This window comes from Sarcophilus harrisii, chromosome X (assembly GCF_902635505.1).
Source record: "Sarcophilus harrisii chromosome X, mSarHar1.11, whole genome shotgun sequence".
In the NCBI taxonomy this organism is placed as follows: domain Eukaryota; kingdom Metazoa; phylum Chordata; class Mammalia; order Dasyuromorphia; family Dasyuridae; genus Sarcophilus; species Sarcophilus harrisii.
The window spans coordinates 34308709-34322452 of NC_045432.1; the positions used below are offsets into that span (position 1 = coordinate 34308709).

The 13744-nt window shown below is 54.5% G+C and overlaps 1 protein-coding gene across 6 annotated transcripts in view; it reads left to right on the top strand.

Annotated features, from left to right (window-relative positions):
- The window catches only part of BCORL1 (BCL6 corepressor like 1), a 65343-nt gene that overhangs the window by 35379 nt on the left and 16220 nt on the right, over positions 1-13744 (top strand). For 5 of the 6 annotated variants that reach the window (XM_031944992.1, XM_031944995.1, XM_031944993.1 and 2 more), the window contains exons 7-11: positions 429-851; positions 6514-6737; positions 8482-8700; positions 11422-11588; positions 13008-13153. In XM_031944992.1, coding sequence (XP_031800852.1) covers positions 429-851; positions 6514-6737; positions 8482-8700; positions 11422-11588; positions 13008-13153 — 1179 coding nt within the window. The remainder of the gene's footprint in view (positions 1-428; positions 852-6513; positions 6738-8481; positions 8701-11421; positions 11589-13007; positions 13154-13744) is intronic. The other variant, XM_031944991.1, reaches the window with a different exon arrangement.

Genomic DNA, 13744 nt, shown 5'->3' on the forward strand with positions numbered 1-13744 from the left:
ACAGCACCAGGTACTAGGAATGCCAGGAAAGGCGGCGGCAGCCCCGTGCTCGGCTCACAGGGCCCACGGGGAGCACGCAACGGGCCTGCTCGCCCTTTGAGGTGTTGAGGAAAATCCTGAGAGTCAGGGTAACATTCTTTTCTAGGTAAGGGCTTGAATCCCATGACCAAAGTGCAAGAAAGAAAACCAGTGCTGTCGTCCCCAAACAGCTGACAGCCGGCCCGAGGCAGAAGGCTGCGACTGGGATATTGGAGAGGGAAAAAGAAAGGCTTGAGTTTTCCATTAAAAAAACCAGAAAATCTGTAGTGGGGAAAGGCCCTTTCCAAGTTGAGTGCCATAGCTATAGCTGGTGGGAGCCTTCTGCCCCCGAGAGGGCTCCCTAATGCTGCTGCTTAGGGGAGGGAACCTTTGGGTTTTTTCATCCACAGGGACCGCTTGCAGCACCTTCACCGCCACAGCCGAGTGTGAGCTGGGCCGCCCGGAAGACTTCCCCATGCTGGAAGAGTGCCAAGAAGAAGTGGGGCTGGGCAGCAAACACCGCAAGAGAAAGGCCCACCGCTCCTCCCAACACGTGAGCCGTCGCTCACGGGGGGACCGCTCCCTGGAAGATCGGGCCAGCCGGCACCAGCGCAGGGCCCGGGAGCTGCCCTGGAAGGTGGAGACCCCGAGGCAGCCGTGGGACACAGAGGACGAGGAGGAAGATGAAGATGAGGATGAAGACGAAGGCCACGTGAAGAGGAAAAAAAGAAGAAGACAGAAAAACCGCAAGTATCACACTGGGGAATACCTGACAGAGCGGGAAGAGCAGGTGCACAAATCTCCGAGCCACCAGCGGCGCAAGGCCCGAACAGGTACGAGCAGCTCGGGGGAGGAGCCGTGCCCTTATTAGCGGCTTGCCGGCCATTATTAGCTGCCTAGGAAGGACCTTTTGTGAATAGTAGCCTTTGCTGCTCACCAGACGGGAACCTAGATGCAGAACCAATGGGGAGTTCGGAGGCCAACCGTTCTGTATCTGTCCGGCCCCTCCCTCTTTTTATCCATGAGGGAACTGAGGCACTCAGAGGGGAAGTGACTCGCCCGGAGTATTAAGTCCCAGAGCCAGAATTTGAAGCCACATCCTCTTACCCCGAATCCAAGGCTCTGGCCGTTGTCTCGTGCCGTCTCCCCAAATATCCTCAGAGGCACGAGGAGCCTCGGAAGTACTGTTAGTCTTGGGAGCTACCCGGCTCTAGCCAGCTCTACCATACTAGTCCTGTCATCTTGAGCAAGTCTCTTCCTCTCTCTGAGGCTCAGTTCCATTGTTTGCAGACTGAGGTGATGGGATTACCTCCTTCTGCCTCCTAATCCCCCAAATGTTAAGATCCTTTGAAGTTTTGGGAGTCCGGCTTGGGGCCGGGGCTGTGACCTTTCCCTCTGATGGTTTGATGACAACTGTCATCCCTCAAAATCAGGGATCTTGAGCTAGAAGGAACCTCAAAATCCTCGAGTCCTGCCCCTTCTTTTGACAGGAGAGGAAACTCAGACCCAGAGAAGCAGTTACATTCATATTTGAAAACCAGGTTCTCTGGCTCCAAAGTCGGAGGCCATTCTTCTAATGACCTCTGCCCACCCCCGAACAATGGTGGGCGCCTTATGGGTACGTCTCCTGATGGGAGGGAGCAGTGGGGGAGAAAACAAATCCTAGGAGGAACAGAGCAGGCAGATCTACCTGAAGGCTAGCCCCCCCCCCCCCTCCCCAGACTAAGCAGTGAGATACCTCCAGAATGGATGAAGCCAGAGCTGGGCCTCTCCTCCACCCCTTCCAGGCAAGATGTGCCCCTGCAAAAAAAAAAAAAAAAAACCCTGCCTTCTCCGGTTCATGTACGAGGTGCGGAATGATTTCAGAAAGCTAACTTCATTAGCAGATGGTTCATTAGGTGGCTGGGCTTTCTAATGCCCCGGCTCCCGCCTCCTGCCTTCCCACCCTCCTTCCCTGGCTTTCCCAGGGAGTTAATCTGTTAAACAAACACTTAGGTGAGCTGGAGAGAATGCCTCCTTCAGGGCTCCTTTTGAAATTTGAGTCTTCCATCTTTGCTTTCTGATTGGGAGTCTGGGAGGGAAATTGAGGTGCTTTTCAAGCAGAAATATACTTGGATTGCAAGTCAAGTCCTCAAAGCTTTGACTTCAATTAAAGCCAAAAGGGCAGGGCGGAGGAAAAGTGAGCCTTGGCGAAGAGGCCCGAGGCTCGGCGGCCTTGGGTGGCAGAAAGGATGAGCAGAGAGGGCTTTCCCCCTGGGGACCCAGGCCACATGGGCCTCCCCAGGCCACAGGTCGCAGGAAGGCTGGGCCGTGATGCCTCAGGGGAAGGATCACTGGCTCTGCAGACCAACAGAAAGCTGCCGAGGACTTGTCGGATGTGGTTGGATGGACCGAAGGTTTTAGAGCTGGAAGGGACCTAAGAGGTCATTCGGTCTACCTCCTTTCTCCCTCCCTGCCCCCACTCCATTTTATAGGTGAAGAAACTGAGGCAGAGTGATTTAGTGTCGACACACATGGGATCCTAGATCTAGGGACCACAGAGGCCACCGAGTCCGACCCTCTCATTTTACAGATGAGGAAACCAAGACCCACAGTGCTGAAGTGATTTGCCAGGATCATGAAACTCAGTATCCGAGGCGGGATTCTAACCTGGTGATTCCTACTCCTAGTCCAGTATCTTCCATGCTCCATCATAGCGCACCCAGCATTCAAAGGCCTAGCTGGTTCCAGCCGCTCCACCACAGCGAGACTTTGGTCAAATTCTGCCCCTTCTGGGCTCCCGCCTCACCTTTCAAAAGAAGGGCCTGGAAGATAGTTTCCAGCTCCGTAAATCTGAATTCTCCTGAGTGCTTTATGCCAGGACACCCTCCCCTACCCCACTTCATGCCCCCTGCTCCTGTAGCAAATGTCTTTCGTGATTTACTCATCTCCAGCTGTTCATCAGCACCTTCCATCTAGTAGCTTGAACTCATGGAACACATATGGCGGGGAGAAAGGAGAGAAAGAACAGGGAAGTGAGCCCTGGATCCTTGGACTCTGGGCAACCCGTGTTCCCTTGTCGGCCCACAATGCCTTTTGATTTTGAGATTGGATATTTGGAGCCAGGTGTGAGCTGGGATTCTCCAGTGTCATTTGCCTGTAGCCTTTGACCTGCTCCAGGGACAGTGTCCAGAGGTACCCCAGGCTGCCACACTGGTCATCACTTGACTAGAGATGGATATTTGATGGATTCGAGTCTCCTACTTTCTGTGGGTCCAGAGGTCAGAGGCCGAGCTTTGCCTGCCTTATCTGATCGCGGTGGAGGGAGTTGAGGTTTAGCTAATGCTAGGAGGCTTTGACTTGTGGGTGGCAGATGGGTTCGGTGTGTGTACACAGCCTGCCCATCTTCCCGGAGATCAGAAGGTGTTCAAATAACGTACTTGGGGTTCAAGTCCTGTGTGGTCACAGAGTGGGGGCGCCAAGAAAGTACACGATATTCTTGGTCGGGGACTTATTGGAGTCATCTGTCACCTCTTGCTGAGCCTGCTCTGTCCGGTAGTTTATATTGACTCTCCACGTTGGGAGGAGGCGGTAGGAATATTGTTAAACTCTCCACCCCCTCCAAAAGGAGTCTGGGGCCTATGATTAACAGGATGTGGGCAATCCCTCCTGGGGAAGGGGGACTCTAGGGAAGCCTCGGTCGTCAGGGGTAGACAGGACGCTGTGTGAGGCCGAGTTCAGATTCCCCAAACAGGGGAGCCAGAAAGGTGGTTAGGGTGCAGTCCCTAAGAGGGAAGATGGTCGATGTTGGGAGACATCAATAATATAAACGGGCAGCTAGGTGACTCTGCAGTGAATAGAGAGCTGGGCCTGGAGTCTAGAACCTTCCTCCCCCTGAATTCAAAATCCAGCCTCACTTAGCAGCCGTGTGACCCTGGGGAGGTCACTTCTGCCTCTTTGCCTCCATTTCCTCATCTGCAGAATGAATCAGAATAGGTGGTATTATGGCTTGTTTATTTATGTCAGAAACTTTTGTGGAATGCCTACTGTGTGCCAGGCGTCGCCAACAGAATGACTGCAGAAAAGCAACTTTAGGGAGATAGAGCTCAGTCCCTCCATGCAGAAGCACTTATTAAGTGCCTGTGTTGTACCAGGCACCGCCCTGCCACAAGGATAACAAAGTATGGTATGTCCCTCTGCACACGAGGACGCTGATTGGGCCCGCAGTGTGTCCGGCCCCGTGATGTCACCAGGCACCGGATAATGGGCCTTTACTATGTTCTGAACAGAGAAGGCTTTGCTCAGCTTAGAGCAGGCAGAGCCATAGGCTCTGACGGGCGTGTGGAAACATCATCAACTATGTTCAGGGGATCTGAGAAGGCAGGTGGCGGGACTCAGGGGGGCCGGCTACCGGACGTGGTGATCGGAGCTGCTTGTCAGACTTCCCCGAGAACCTCCCAGAATCCCGAGAGCCCTTAGATGCTAGACTTGGAGACCAGAGAAAACTAAGTTGGAATCCTGGCTCTCACACTCGGCACCTCACACTTCCCCACTCTGTAAAATGGGATTGTTGATGCTTGCGCTATCTCCCAGGGTGATTGTGGGGAAGAGTACTGTGAAATGCTTGTTATACTAGTGTAGTGGGGCTAAGGAGCTCCCCGTTCTCCTTTCTGCTAACATTTATCAAGTACCTAAATTCACCAAGGCCCCAGGCCTGAGATTGAAGAACAACACCATGGCCACAGCCTCCAGGGGTGTATGTGCTTCTGGAGGGATATGACCAGAGGTGTATAATACTTGGGACATGGGATGGGGCAAAGGACACAGGCTAATCCAGAGCTCTTGGGAACCATGAGGAAGGACAAAACATTCTCAGTAGAACCTGAGCTCCCTGAGGGCAGGACCTTCTTCCTATGGGTCTCCATGTGGCCCTAGTTGACCCATGGGAGCTGCTTGTCAGATTGACTTGGAGCTAATACTTAAATTTAGGCCTGGGGGTGGGGGTGGGAACAAAGATCTCATCAGGGGAGAGCAGGAGAGTGAGGGCCGTCCAAGCTTAGGCAACTGTTTGCTTGTTTGCCTGGAGGCAGAGAAGGAAGCATAAGCTCAGTGTATGGAGAGCATTCCAGTGGGCTCCAGACCCAGAATGGGTGGAGAAATCTTAGGAAAGAGGGCGGGAAGATGCTTAACCCCCATTGGATTGCTTGCTGTCGGGGGGGGGGCACAAGGAGGGAGAAAAATCTAGAACACAAAGTTTTGCAGAGGTGGATGTTGAAAGCTATCTTTGCATGTATTGGGAAAAATAAAAAGCTATAAAAAGAATGATAAATCCCATGAAGGAAACTAAAAAGAAAAATTAAAATAAATTTAAAAGGAAAAGGAAGTTAGGCAGGGGAGAGGAGTCAGGGAGACCTAAGTACTAGTTGTATAACCTTGGCACATCACCTAACTTCCCTGGGCCTCAGCTGTATAATGGGGATGACATTAGAACCCACCTCCTGGGTTACCATGAGGATCAAACCATGTAACATGCGTGAGGTGCTGTAATAATAACCTCACAGACCTGTGGAGATCTGATTCGTTGTGTTTGGGAGTGTTCTGGAGCAGGGAAGAGGTCTAGGCAGGTGGCCACGTTTTCCTCCCAGGATAGTGGGGATCGGGGCTGCTGGGAGCAGAATAACTTGAACCCGCATCCATGCTTAGTCTCAGCACCAGAAAACACGTCCTGAATAGTTGGCAGACATCGACTCCACAGACCATCCTTCATTTTGTACCCGAGACTGCCGAGCCCCAGGCAGGCACATTCCAAGCCAGGGGCGCTGCGCCTGATTTGGGCCACAGAGTGGGAATGGGGTACCACAGACGTGCCGGCCCCTGCCAGTCCGGCCTGGCCGCTGACTTCCCCGACCTCACAGACAGCCTGGCCTTGTGGGCTGCCCTCTGGTGGCCAGGACTGAAGCCATCCCTGGCGTGAGGAAATGCTCTCTACTCCGTCATTCAGCCACCACCAACTCCCAGCTCTCTAGCACTTGAATAGTGTGGGGCCCTTTGCTCACAGCACAAGTGTTATTTATTGCTCCCATTTCAAAGATGTAAGAACTGAGACTCAAGGGAAGTGTCCGAGCCAGGATTGCCACCTGGTCCCACATCCACACTCACATTGAACATTTATTATGCTCCTTCTGTGTTAGAGCACTATGTGAGATGCCAGGGAGATACGAAGTTTGGAGGAATCCAGGTCCCTACCCTCATGGAACTTGCAGAACAAAATATTGCATGATGGGGGGGTTCTGGGAAGGCCAAGCAGGGATTCAACCTGCAGAGAAGGAGAGGGAGGGCATTTTAGGCACGAGGCACAGCCTGGGCAAAAACCTGGAGGTCAGCATGGCTATTCTGGGAAAATGCCTCAAGATCCGATCACTTCTCTCCTCTCAGCCTTAACGGGCATCCCCCCCGGAGAGGGCTCAGAGGATGGGGCACCCCCTCATGTCTCTTCTTTTTTCCTCTCCCCACCAGATTCCAAGTCTCAGAAGCAGAAGGAATCACCCCAAACTCCTGAGATCCACCTGAAGACCAAGCACTTGCCATCTTCCCATGGGACCGGAAACGTCCCTGTTTTTCCCAATGGCTTTCTGGAAAACCATGTGGCCAAGTCCACCCCTGTGAGCAACCAGGAGAAGCCATCGGGGAAGCGAAAGTGTAAGACCAAGCATCTGGTCACTCCCCCCGAGGAGGTCAAGGTAGGCTCGGGGGGTAAGGAGGAAGAAAGCTAACTCTGGCGGGACCGGGGGTGGAAGGCTGGTCTTGGGCACGCTTTACCAAGCCGGGGTCCCAGAAAAAGCTCCGGATTCTAAACCGGACTCTGTGGTCGAATCACTGTGTGACCTTGGGCAAGCCCTTTCTTCTCTTTGGGCCTCAGTTTCCTTCTCTGTCAAAGGAAGGGGTTTGGACTAGAAGGTCTAGATCCGTGAGCCTGTCGTCCCAGTCCTCTCCGGGCCTCAGTTCGTTATCCGCAAAGTAAAGGAGTTGGCTTGGGTCATTTCCGAGGTTATTTCTAGTTGTAAATACAGCACCCTGTGACTCTCCGGGCTTGGCTATAGTAACGAGCGGTAGGTAAGGGGATGGGGAGTGGGTCGTGTGTCCTGGCTCATCTGCCTTCCCTCCCAGAGAGGTGGCCTTATGGGTAAGTGCCCAGGCCCTAGTCAGAGAGACTAAGCCACAGATGCTCACTGTATGATCCTGAGCAAGTCATTTAACATCCAGCTGCCTTTGTTTGCTCACCCATAACATGAGGTTGGAACAGCACCTTGGGCAGAGTCAGATGAACTAATAATTGTCAAGTGCCTAGCTCACTGCCTGCCGTATAGTAAGCACGTAGAAATAGTAGCTCTTATTATTATTAGCTGTAAAATGGGATGAATAATGGTCCCTTTATAGTGCTAAAGCAGGTCCAAGGCTCGGGCGGGGGTGTGGAGAGAGGCCGACACCTTGTGTAGGACGGGGGAGAGAGACCGAGCTACCCCTTAGCCACGGCCTTTGCTGCTGAGCAGTTCGTGGGAGAGATGAACCCTGAGGAGGAGGAAGCTGAGGGGGGAGAGGTGCCGGCCTTGACCCAGGCCTTGACAGGGTTCCAGAGAGACCCCTCGGGAGCAGGGGGAGGTGGGCCAGGACAGTTTCGGTGAGGAGAAGGTTTTAGGAGCCAGGCTCTGAGATGCTGAGAACACATCCCCAGCCCCCTCGCGCCCTTTCATTGTCCTTACCGGTATAGCCCCCGACCCCCCCAAACAAGGGCTCAGTTCCACCCTCTCAGCTGTTACCAGTTGTTGCCTCCCTGCCCCAAGCTGGAAAAGGACAGATGACACTCATTATCCAGGTGACTGGGGCCAAGTCCTTTCCCCTCCCAGAGTCTCAGTTTCCTCCTTTGTAAAATTAAGAGACTAGACTAGATGGGCTCTGAGGTCCCAGTGTTAGATCATTGGTCCTCTTTGACCGTAAGCAGGTCATTTGCACCCAGACCTCAGTTTCTTCTCTTGAAAAATGACTGCTTTGGCTAGATGCCCTCTGAGGTCCCTTCCCAGCTCTGTGATCCCTAGAAAATGAGAAGGTGAGACTAGGCGACCATTCAGGCTCCCATTAGGTCAGAGGTAACACCCAACCATTGAGCAGCAGAGCTAAGACTGAAACCCCAGTGGCCCCTGGGAAGGTGGGGATTTAGTCAGTGATAATTTGACTTAGCCAGAGCATCTGACGGCCCTCGAATGTCAGATTTCACAGCTGGGAGGAGCCCGGGAATAGAATGTTGTTTCTGGAAGGCCTACTCCCTCACGTTACCAAGGAAGGGGGACTGAGGCCCAGACAGGGGAAGGTGCTTGCCCATTAGGCCAGGGGTAAGTGGCCCAACCCTAGCCTGGGGAGGCGAGCGAGCTAGAGGGTTGGGGCCTTTGGCTGGGCGATTCGCTGAAGCTTTTTCTCTTTAATTTCCAGAAGAAAGGGCCTTGGCAACATGTGAGAATTGTGCCTCCAGGGTCCCCACTCTCACTAAAGCTCACAGAGTTATGGAACCCCTCGAAGGCCCACTCAAGCCTGGAGAATCGTCCCGAGTCCCCTTCCGTCTGCCCCATCCCCCCAGAAGCGCGGCGACTCATTGTGAACAAGAATGCCGGAGAGACCCTCTTGCAGCGGGCTGCGAGACTGGGCTACAAGGTAACAAAGCTGGGCCTGGGGTCTCTCTCTTCCCCTCCTTCCCCCCCATCTTTCCTGACGAGGTTGCTATCAGTCACAGATGTTTGGGGAGTACCCACCGTGTGCTCTGTCCCCATCGCTAAGCACAGGGCCTGGCACACAGTGGGTACCGGGTGACCCCCTGTTCTCAGGGTACTGGCGATCTGCTCAGGGCTACGGAGGGCCTGGATATGGGCATTTCTGATTTGAGGGAGACACAAGCGAAAAGGATTCCAGAGGTAGAGCAGACAGGGAAGCTCTAAGAGGCTTCTGGGAGGACATAGCATCCCTTCAGAGAAGGGAAGATCATAACAAAGGCAGACGGGCTCCGGAAAGTCCACTTGGGGACACGTACAAGCCAAGGCACAGAGATGGGGAGGGGCTAGAGAATGAGGTGACATGGGAGTGCTTTGAGACGAGCCTGGCAACTGGCACCAGGTCTGGTAGGGCCTTCGGGGCAGTTGGTCTCAGTAGGAGGTGATGAGAGATGGGGAAACAACGTGGATTTCCATGGACTCGGATTTCCAATATGAGTGACTGGAAAGTTGGCGGTCCCCTCAGCAGAAAGAAGTAGCGACTTGGCGGGGGGCAGCTCTCGAGGAGAACAGGCTGGGCGGCCTAGGCAGAGACAGGAGCGTTTGGGAGCTCCGCTGGACCCGAGTGAATGGCTCGATTCGATCGGTGTCGGCCAGGGATGCTAATGGAGCCCAGGGAAGCGGATGGACTCGCCCAGGAGAATCGTAGGGAGAGAAGAGCAGAGGGCCCAGGCCTTCGGGGACCCCTCACGGAGTGGGGGAGCCAGCGGGGGATATGGTGACACCCTCTGATGGCACTGTTCCCTGGCGTGGTGGGCTGCTTCTCAGCTGATGGCAGTGCTAGGGCAGAGATAGAAGTGCCAGGTTGATGGCTTCCCTGTCTTGATGAGGGTGGCTAGGTAGTCCACTGAATATCGGATTTGAAGTCAGGAAGATGGGAGTGAATCCAGCTTTAGGGTTAGGGATAATAATAGCTCCTCTTGAGGCTCAAACAAGATCACAGAATTAAACTCTGAAGCGTGTGCGAATGCTAACTGAAAATGCTGCCGTGTGTAGCAGATTGTGGTTGTCGTGCCCTCCGACGGATCAGATGCTTCTTGAGGGCAAGGACTATCTTGCTTTTGACTCGGTGTCCCCGGCACCCACAGGCCTGATGCAGAGTACGCTCAGAATCCGTACCCATTGCTCAGACCTTCTCCCACAGCCCTGTTGGCTCTGGCTGGGAAGGTGAGGCACAGTTAGGTGCAGCAGAGGTTACGGTGAGGTGGGAAAGCCAGGTTCTTGGAGGTTCTGAGGGGTCGGAGAAGGGAGAGCCCTGGGGCCCTTTGGGTAGAGGGGCTACTGGCTATTTGGGCAATCTTAGTGGAGGAGGGGAGCCTCTGGATGGGCCAGACTCCTGGCTATCAGGGTGAGCGCTCTCTCCGACTGTTCTCCAGGCGACTCCAGGGAGGCCTGTCGGATGGGGAACTCGGTGGAGTCTCTCTCCCCCTCCCCAGGGGGAGCAGCTGGTGGGTCTAGGAGCACACCATTGGTTCCAGGGGCTTTCACCGGCTCCTGGCTCCCAGCTCCCGGGCAGGCCCAGCCCGGGCTACCTCTGGCCCAGGGAGGGCCTTTGGGCCTATTGTTCGAGGGGCCCAGCCAAGTTAATCATTAATGGGTAAATGATCCTCTTGGATTGTATTCAGAACAATCCAACTCCAAAGGGGCAGGCGTGGAGGGCTGCTGCTCCCTACCTGCAATGCCAGCTGGGAAAATGGGTGGCCCGAGAGCTCGGGCGGCAGTGCCAGCCGGCTTTGCAGCGAGCCTTGGGATTTTTCCCTTTGTTCCAAAGGTAGTGCGGGCAGTTGTGATCGGTCCACCCCCAAGCTTGGCTGTGGCCGCGGAGAAGGCCCTCCTCCACAGGGAGGTCAAAGGCATGCTTTCTGCCATCCTCTCCTTCCCCTGCACCCCTCCCTCGCCCCCCTCCCCACTCCCACGTTGCTCCTCTCTGAGCCTCAGAGGGCGCCTCTCACCTAGGGAATGCCCTTAGGCACGAGGAGGGGCTGCTGGGAGTGGGAATGACTCGTGGGCCTCAGCCCCGGTGTTCAGAAAAAACAACCGGGTGCCTGTGTCTTATCCGTTCTCACACCGAGCGGGATAGACAAGGGCGGCGGATACCGGGGTGAGAGAGAGAATGCTGGACGGCTCCGGTCCCACCTTAGACGCTTCCTAGCTGAATGACCTTAGGCCTTTCGCTCCCCCTCTCCCTTCTTGGCTTTCTTAAATGTCGAGAGCGGAATAGTAACCCTTCTGCTCCCTTCCAGAATTGGGGGGTGGAAAGCGCTCCGTAAACCTGACATCATTAGAGCATTGTGACCCATTAGATTTTTATTCTAGAGTAGTGAGGAAAACAGGACTGGTCACAGTTACTCCCCTGCTCTTGAAGCTTCAGGGGCTCCCTCTTACCTTGAGAGAAAATGCCATCTCTTCTGTGTGCCAGTTAAGACTCAATGTGGCTCCCCTGCACCCTCTCTTTCCATGTTGATGCCACATGGTACAACAGGCCCGGTGGTAGTTGAGGGAATGGGGAATGGTTCTGGACATGCATAAGGTATTTCCCTAGGGAGATGAGACACTCCCCCCCAGCCCCTGGCTTTCCTGACATGCCGCCCACTCTTGTCCCTCACAGGACGTGGTCACATATTGTCTGAAGAAAGAAGGTGAGGATGTGAATCACCGGGATAATGCCGGCTATACTGCCCTCCACGAGGCCTGCGCCCGAGGCAAGACGGACATCCTCAATGTCTTGCTGGAGCACGGGGCAAACGTCAACTGCAGCGCTCAGGATGGCACCAGGCAAGTAGGCCCCGTCCCTCCTGCTGGCTCAAAAGCGGTCACGGCACCTCGGCAAGAAGGCCCAGAGGGTATTGGGGGCTGGGCTTCTGGGAACAAACTCTAGGATTTCAGCCATGACTAGATCCCAAGACAGAAGTTCAAGTGGGAAGTGTGTTGTCAGGGTGGACTTTCAACAGTGCCCTTGACATCCACCACGAGAGACCCGGGAGCCAGACCCAGAGAAGTACAGCCAGCCCTAGTGTTTTCCTTCAGAAGGCTGCAGCTGTCTGGGCCTGCGAGCTTAAAAATAATTAAGCAGGGCCAGTTAGGTGGCTCAGTGGATTGAGCACCAGCCCTGAATAAGATAAAATAACAAAGCAGCAAAGCTTGATGGAGCATCCCTGGGACAGAGGCCCCACTGCGAGGAAGGAGGGAGAGCTTCACTGAGACACAGAGCCGCCCCTCCTGCAGCTCCCCGTCTATTTTCCACAGATGATCCTAATCCAACGTCCCACCTGAGACAGAGATCATCACCTAGGGAGGGATTGAGGGCGGCTCTCCGGAAAGCCTTAATCTTTACACCCAGGCAGGGTGGACAGAAGAAAGGGTAGAGTCTTTAGGGAGAAAAGGAAGCAGTACAGATGGTGGGCTGGGTTCAGAGTGAGAAGCCCTGGGTTCGAATTCTGGCCTTTGGTAGGAAGTGCTTGCATGATTGTGGGGGAAGAGGTACCTTCTTTTCTTTGCGCCTCAGTTTACTCATCTGTAAAATAAAGGGCTAGAACTAGCCAATGTACAAGAAGCTTTCCACACTTTGTCCTAACGCTTGAGGGGGCCTGATGTCATAGAAACCCTCGTCTGCCCACAATTACCAGGCCAGTGGCGCAAGACCTTTGCCCCCCTCCCCCCCATCACCTTGAAGGGGTGCACTTAGTGACAGAAGGACTCTTGTAGCTGTTATTCTGGAGGCCTACGAGGTGCCGCTTTGCAAACCCACTGCCGTCAGGTGACTACACGGCTCTCCCCGTTGGGCACTGAAAGCTGGCTTGTGCGGTTGATGGGGCACAGGGGGAATTCTGCCCGTGACGCTCACTAGCTCTGGGCCTCTGGGCTGCTTGTGGCAACTTTCCAAGGCCGGGTCTCTCGCCTTTAATACTTGGAGAAGTTGGAGCTCATTCCGGGGACCCGCCGGAACGACACGTTCCAAAGCCAAGCTTCCTGAGCCGGGGGCCTACTAAGCGCCGATCCCTTCTCAGCCGGCGGTTGCTTGGCAGCCCCTCCCACGTAGCCGGTGTCGTGTAAAGCTTCCTCGGGTGAAAGGGAGTTGAGAGCGGGGCAAGTCCGAGCTTGCTTGTGTGAGGGCGCCGTACAAGCGAGTGCTCACCCATGTCAGCCCTCCTCATCCTCCCCTCTGGTCACGCTACCCCTGCCCTCTCTCCACAGGCCCGTCCACGATGCTGCGGTCAACGACAACCTGGAGACTATCTGGCTCCTGCTCTCCTACGGGGCAGACCCCACGCTCGCTACCTACTCGGGGCAGACGGCCCTGAAACTCGCCAGCAGTGACAAAATGAAGACGTTTCTCAGCGGTAAGTGCCAGCCCCGCTAGCAAGGTTCATCAGGAGGGGGCGGCCCCAGTTGCCAGCCCGTGGTCAGGGCAGAAGCCCTGTCCCCCTTCCCCACCCCTGATGATTCTTCTTTAATGTATTTTTATCTGGGGGGGCAGCTGGGTGTTAAGTCTCTTGCCCAGGGTCACATAGCTGGTAAATGTTGTGTCTGAAGCTGGAATGGAACTCAGTTCCTCCTGACTGAGGTCCGGGGCTCTGCGTACTGTTCCATCTGGTTGGGCCTCCCCTTCCCTCTGCCAGTGATTCTTGTGCTCACAACAAACAGGAACATATCCTTCTCGGTTGATCGATACCATCCTTTGTGACCACCTGAGTGACCTTGGTTTCCCCTTCTGCAAAATGAGGGAGTTGGATTAAATAGCCTCCAGAGTCTTTTCCCAACTCCAGACCCTTGACCCTTTGAGACCTTCTGGAGCATTGTGCCTCAGTTTCCTTCTCTGTAAAACAAAAGAGGTTGAAGTGGATAGCCTCTGAGGTCCCTTTCAGCTTTAACTCTGGGACGCTGTGATAATTCTGACCAGGGATGAGATCTTTAAAACCGACTTTAATAAC